Raw genomic sequence first — 6,562 nt, 5'->3', positions numbered from 1 at the left:
CCCCACACCTTCCCCCTTCTCAATGCTCCCCACACCTCCCCCTTCCCAGCTTCCCCACACCTCTCCTTCCCATTTATCCCACACAGCTCCACGTCCGCACATTTAAATATTGATCTCGCTTTTTGTGCACCTTCTTTGCAGCTGTAACAATGTATTCCTTGCTCTGTTCTATTACCCTAATGCACGTTGTATGGTATGATCTGCCTATATTGCACACAAAACAAAGTTTGTTGCTGTATCTAAATACATGTGACAATAATAAATCAAACCAAATCAACATTGGGCACTAGTGACGTGGACTTACTGCAGCATTCCCTGTCTGACCTGATCTGATGTTTCCAATATTTCCCCTTACTGTATCTTCTCGTTGACAGAGTTGGGGACAGGAGTATTTGCTGCTTGAGGAAGCCTGAGGCCTGAAATGTTTTAATTGATTGGTTGCCTGGTGTTGTGGATCTCTGGGCATGTAGCTGCCTGGGTCAGGGATTTGGTCTAAAGTTGCCATGTCAGTCCTTTTAATCCGACCGACCAATTACCTTCTGATCATTGGTTTCATGTTTTGGGTTCATGCATGATGATTGGTCACGTCACCTCACTGCTTTGGTTGTTGCAATTGGTTCAGGATTAATGATGCCAATATTCTCTTCCTTGATAGGCTGGCAATGTATCCTGCCATCGAATGGACCGTAATTGCCCCCCTGTTCACTGCAGTCATCCGGCCTATCAGGCAGGACATTGCTGCCCATCATGTGACAGTAAGTAACCTTGGCAACTAGGAATGCCATGGTGGGGGGCTCCATGTATGGCTGAAAGAAACAACTACAAACAATTAGTTAAAAATCACACAACACCAGGTTATAGTCCAACAGGTTTAATTGGAAGCACACTAGCTTTCGGAGCGTCGCTCCTTCATCAGGTGATAGTGCACTACCTGGTGTTGTGTGATTTTTAACTTTGTACACCCTAGTGCAACACCGCCATCTCCAAATCATGACAAACGATTAGATCAGCGCAGCAGGTCAGGCAACATCAAAGGAGAAGGAGAATCGACGTTTCGGGCATAAGCCCTTCTTCAGGAAGGGCTGCTGCCTGACCTGCTGCGCTTTTCCAGCAACACATTTTTAAGCTCTGATCTCCAGCTTCTGCAGTCCTCACTTTCTCCTAAACGATTAGATCATTCAACCAATCATCCACATGTTAACAACATGATCAACCATACAGAAACTCCTTAAATCTCCCCTGAACTTGATCATATGTCTGGTTGTATTTCCATTTGGCACTTCTATGGAAAAAAAGTTATGATTTTTATCATTTAATGGAATGCTTGTCAGGCTTTCACCTTGCGTTTCCAGGATTCTAAGATTTAATTTGTTTACTGCAGGCAGTATACCTGGCAGCGTCAACTAAAATTATTACATTGTTTCTAGCACAATCCTTAGACAAATAAACCACATCATTCAATGTATTCAGAGTAGCTCTTTGTGTTACCTGGAAAGAGTAAATACTGTGGGATAAGCACCATACAATAGGAATAGTGTTGGGCTAATATTCCATTCACCTAAAAACTTGAGTTCAGTGGGTGATATCTTTAATATCTTTTGTCGTGGGATATCAAAGTCAACAATGAATTGCCATGAAAAATAAACTTTGATACGTTGCTGTTTTTGGGTCTTTGCCTGTACGAATTGGCCATGCTGACATTACAACAATCTTGCAGATTAGTTGAGTTGGCGACAAAGTATCCGATGGATTATAACCCGGGGGGATCTGAGGTTATTCACTTTGTTTGCAGCAGTAGATAAACAGAATTTTTTTTGAGATGTGAAATGTGTAAATACAAATGTTAAGATTAGACTTGAATGTGCTCATGCAAGGAACACAGAAAGAATGCAGCCACAGCAGGGAATTGGGAAAGCAGACAGCATGTTGGCTTTTGTTACAAGAGGATTGAAATATAAGAATAAAGAAGTCTTGTTACAATTCTACAGGAACAAAAGCAGAAATTGCAGAAAGACTCAGCAGGTCCGACAGCATCTGGAGAGAAAGCAGAGTTAGTGTTTCAGGTTCAGTGACCCTTCTCCAGAACTCCAGAAGTTGGGATTGTATTCGTTAGAGTTTAGAAGGTGAAGGGGAGAGCTAATAGAAACTAACAAGAGAATGCATGGCTTAGAAAGGGTGGATGCTGGGAAGTTGTTTCCATTAGGCAGGGAGACTAGGACCTGTGGGCACAGCTTTAGAATCCGAGGGGGTCAATATAGGATGGAAATGAGGAGACATTTCTTCAGCCAGAGAGTGGAGGACCTATGGAATTCGTTGCCATGGAGCGCAGTGGAAGCCGGGACATTAAATGTCTTCAAGTCAGACATTAATAAATACTTGATCTTGCAAAGAATTAAGGGCAACGGGGAGAGTGCAGGTAAGTGGCGTTGAAATGCCCATCAGCCAGGATTGAATGGCAGAGTGGACTCGATGGGCCGAACGGCCTTGCTTCGACTCCAATGTCTCATGGTCTTATGGAATCCTGTGTGCAGTTTGAGTATTTATGGTTAAGGAAAGATATACTGACATCTGAGGCAGTTTGGCAGAGGCCCACAAGATTAGGTCTTGGAATGAGAGTAGTGTAAACTGGGTCAGTATTCTGAGGGAGGGTGAAGGGATAGACACAGGGCTGGGCTGTCTGGCAAGAGGCACAGTTTCAGTAGAAGGGGCCGACAGACAGGAGGAGAAATTCCCTTCTTTGAAGGGCTGTGAACCTTTGGAATGCTTGACCCGGAGGGTTGTGGATCCACCATGGTTGAATGTGTTTAAGCTTGGGGTAGCCAGGTTTGGGGTCACTCCAAGAATGAAGGAATGGAAGGAGTGAGCAAGACAGGGGATTGGTAGCCCAAAGTCAGACTTGCTGTAAATTGGGAAACGAAACTGGAAAGCAGTGGAGAAACTCTGCAGGGTGAGAAAATGAGTTAATACCTCGAGTCCAGTGCCTGGTGAGGAGCGTTACCTCTGTTTCTTTCTCTACAGATGCTGCCAGTCCTGCTGAGTTTCCCCAGCACTTTCTGTCAGACATGATTGAATTGAATGGTGGAGTCAGTTTGACGGCTGAGTGGCCTACTCCTTCTGCTGCTTTTTGACAGGCGCTATGGAAATGCAAGACTCTTAATTGTTTTTCATTAGTTTTTTTCCACCTGGCACCAAGTTTCAAAGATCAGCTTGTTGTGGAAAATTAATGCAGGAAACCATTGACCATATCTTGAGGAGATTCAGAAAGTTTGTAAATACACTATGTACTGACTGTTTATCTGTTTGATGTTCAATAAATGATTAGCTGAAGTCCCTGAGCTGAGCTCTGACAATCTCTTCATGCACTGACTGACACAGGAGCATGTGATGGTGCTGATTCTGTTCCGGTCAGTCAGAGTACAGGGCACAAGAGCTCTCTGTCCAGTCTACATTCCCATTCTCAACGGTCTCGGTGTCACAAGTAAATTCTCACATTGGGCCATTTTGTGATTGGGCGGGAAGGTTAAAGGCAAGATTTTTGCATGTGAAACTCCGCTATGTAACAGTTGTGTAATCTGTGTTGCAGACCGAATGTGATACTTTACCACCATCTGTTGTGTTTCCCCATTCAGTGTGCGAGTATGAGAGTGCCCTCATTGGCAATGGCCAGATGTTTCACCCCATTTTTGGTGGACCCTGCATTCAGTGCACTTGTTCAGTGAGTACATGGTCTTGCACAGTGATGCGGTGTTTTTTTATGTCATTAAAAGGGGCCCTGTGAAGTCTGGGGAAATATACAGATACCTAAAAGATAGAGGTTCCTGGGCTCCTCCACAACATAGCAATGCATTAATGCTATGAGCCTCGGCAATAGGACGGACGGACAGACGGACACACACGCACACACACTCTGCTCTGAAGGACAGTCCTCAATGAACACAAACTCCTCAGAGAGGCAGTACGAAGGGACCACAACACACCAGAAGAACAGAGGAACCTTGCTTATCCGGACACAGGCAGGGAATATTTTGTTCGATTAATCAAATGCCAGATAACCTAGTTTAGTCAAGCATTTGGACCTTTGCGATCTTGACAGATAATCCAATATTGGGATCATTGAACACCAGATAATCAAGGTTCCTCTGTAATTGGCACAGACTAAGCACAGCATTGTTGGAGATTACAGCACTGTCGGAGGCTCAGCGCTGAGGGAGTGCCGCGCTGTCGGAGGCTCAGCGCTGAGGGAGTGCCACACTGTCGGAGGCTCAGCGCTGAGGGAGTGCCACACTGTCGGAAGCTCAGCGCTGAGGGATGACCGTGCTATTGGAGGCTCAGCGCTGAGGGACTGCCACGCTGTCGGCGGCTCAGCGCTGAGGGACTGCCACACTGTCGGCGGCTTAGCGCTGAGGGAGTGCCGCGCTGTCGGAGGCTCAGCGCTGAGTGAGTGCCGCGCTGTCGGAGGCTCAGCGCTGAGTGAGTGCCGCACTGTCGGAGGCTCAGCGTTGAGGGAGCGCCACGCTGTCGGCGGCTCAGCGCTGAGGGAGTGCCGCGCTGTCGGAGGCTCAGCGCTGAGGGAGTGCCGCGCTGTCGGAGGCTCAGCGTTGAGGGAGCGCCACACTGTCGGAGGCTCAGCGCTGAGGGATGACCGTGCTATTGGAGGCTCAGCACTGAGGGAGTGCCACGCTGTCGGCGGCTCAGCGCTGAGGGACTGCCACGCTGTCGGAGGCTCAGCGCTGAGGGAGTGCCGCGCTGTCAGAAGCTCAGCGCTGAGGGATGACCGTGCTATTGGAGGCTCAGCGCTGAGGCAGTGCCACACTGTCGGAGGCTCAGCGCTGAGGGAGCGCCGCACTGTCGGAGGCTCAGCATTGAGGGAGCGCCGCGCTGTCGGAGGCTCAGCGCTGAGGGAGTGCCGCGCTGTCGGAGGCTCAGCGCTGAGGGAGTGCCGCGCTGTCGGAAGCTCAGCGCTGAGGGAGTGCCGCACTGTCGGAGGCTCAGCATTGAGGGAGTGCCACACTGTCGGAGGCTCAGCGCTGAGGGAGCGCCGCGCTGTCGGAAGCTCAGCACTGAGGGATGACCGTGCTGTTGGAGGCTCAGCACTGAGGGAGTGCCACACTGTCGGAGGCTCAGTGCTGAGGGGTCTCATTGGTGTCGTTCTGGATGAGGGCTGCACAGACAAACAGCTTGATCAATGATGAGGGTGGTTTTGGAGGATGTTTTAATAAGAGGAGAGAGCGCGTATAGGGAGGGAATTTGTCCCAGGTAGCTAGAGACCCAACTGAAGGCAGTGAGTATTGTGAAGATCTCCACTCATCTGAGGGGGTATTAGGGCTTGGGAGTGTTTATTGAGGTGAGGACAGAAAAATCCTAAGGCAATGTCTGAATTATTTGTTGCTTAGAATGGTGACGTACAATGTCAGGAGGAAATCTGCCCCCCACTGATCTGCAGTAACCCATTCAGAGATCCGGGACAGTGCTGTCCCACATGTACAGGTAAGTGATATTCTTCATCTGAACTGGTCCCTCAAGATAGAAATGTAAAGAAAACCAATCCTAAGTGCACAAATGTTAGATTTAAGATTAGAATGGTGCTGGAAAAGTACAGCAGGTCAAGCAGCATCCGAGGAGCAGGAAAATTAACGTTTTGGGCAAAAGCCCTTCATCAGGGCTTGATTTTCCTGCTCCTCGGATGCTGCTTGACCTGCTGTGTTTTTCCAGCACCACTGTAATCTTGACTCTAACCTCCAGAATCTGCAGTATCCACTTCCACTTGAATGTTAGCTTTACCCAAGTAATTTCAATTTATCAGTATGATCGACTCAGGTTAACAGAAAGTACTGACCCAGTTTCTGCACTTAACACAAACTAGTATTTATTACAGAGAAATTGGTTCTAACCACAAGAAAATAAAAATATGACTAACCAAATTATAACCCTACTTAAGTTCTGTTAGCCCAATGTACAAATATAGACAGTCGCAGACAAACTAACAAACATGGAGAATACTGGAGAAACTTAGCAGGTCTGGTCATTTCTGGGGATAGAGAAACTGAGTTGACATTTCAAATCCGATATTACTCTTAAGTCATGTCTGACTCAAAACATTAACCCTATTTCTCTCTAAGCAAATATAGAAGTGATGGATGGGGAGAAACCAAATTAGCAGTTTAATAGCACCAATCCACAAGATCTAATGAGGTGTCACATTTGCTTCTTTCAAGTCTTCCCTTTCCTCTGAATTTCATATCCACATTCTTACAGCTTTTTTTTAAACTGAGGGAACAGATTATGAAACTGTTCAATTGCACAGTCACTGGTTAGAGGCAATAGCGTGTAGCAAATGGTGGGAGAGACGACTTGGCTTTCTTTCAGTTTTTGGTGACTTCACTATGGGGAGAGAGAGATGCATTGTATTGCAGTCTGGAAACCTTCTGCTGCAGACACCCCTACACACCCCCTACACACCCACACACCCTCACCCACATCCACCCACACACAAACACACCCCACGCACACCCACCTGCAGCCCCCTTACAAACCCCCCACAAAACCTCCCCACACACCACTG

The 6,562-nt window shown here is 47.4% G+C and overlaps 1 protein-coding gene across 1 annotated transcript in view; it reads left to right on the top strand.

Annotated features, from left to right (window-relative positions):
- LOC122561464 (kielin cysteine rich BMP regulator) overlaps positions 1 to 6,562 on the top strand; it is a 124,968-nt gene that overhangs the window by 42,520 nt on the left and 75,886 nt on the right. Inside the window, exons 14-16 of the mRNA XM_043713207.1 lie at positions 656 to 755; positions 3,630 to 3,715; positions 5,394 to 5,487. Of these exons, the coding sequence (XP_043569142.1) occupies positions 656 to 755; positions 3,630 to 3,715; positions 5,394 to 5,487 (280 nt within the window). The remainder of the gene's footprint in view (positions 1 to 655; positions 756 to 3,629; positions 3,716 to 5,393; positions 5,488 to 6,562) is intronic.

This window comes from Chiloscyllium plagiosum, chromosome 23 (genome assembly GCF_004010195.1).
Source record: "Chiloscyllium plagiosum isolate BGI_BamShark_2017 chromosome 23, ASM401019v2, whole genome shotgun sequence".
Taxonomy (NCBI): Eukaryota; Metazoa; Chordata; class Chondrichthyes; order Orectolobiformes; family Hemiscylliidae; genus Chiloscyllium; species Chiloscyllium plagiosum.
The sequence above is the reverse complement of the archived record's forward strand: the minus strand, read 5'-3'. Positions and strand labels throughout refer to the sequence as shown.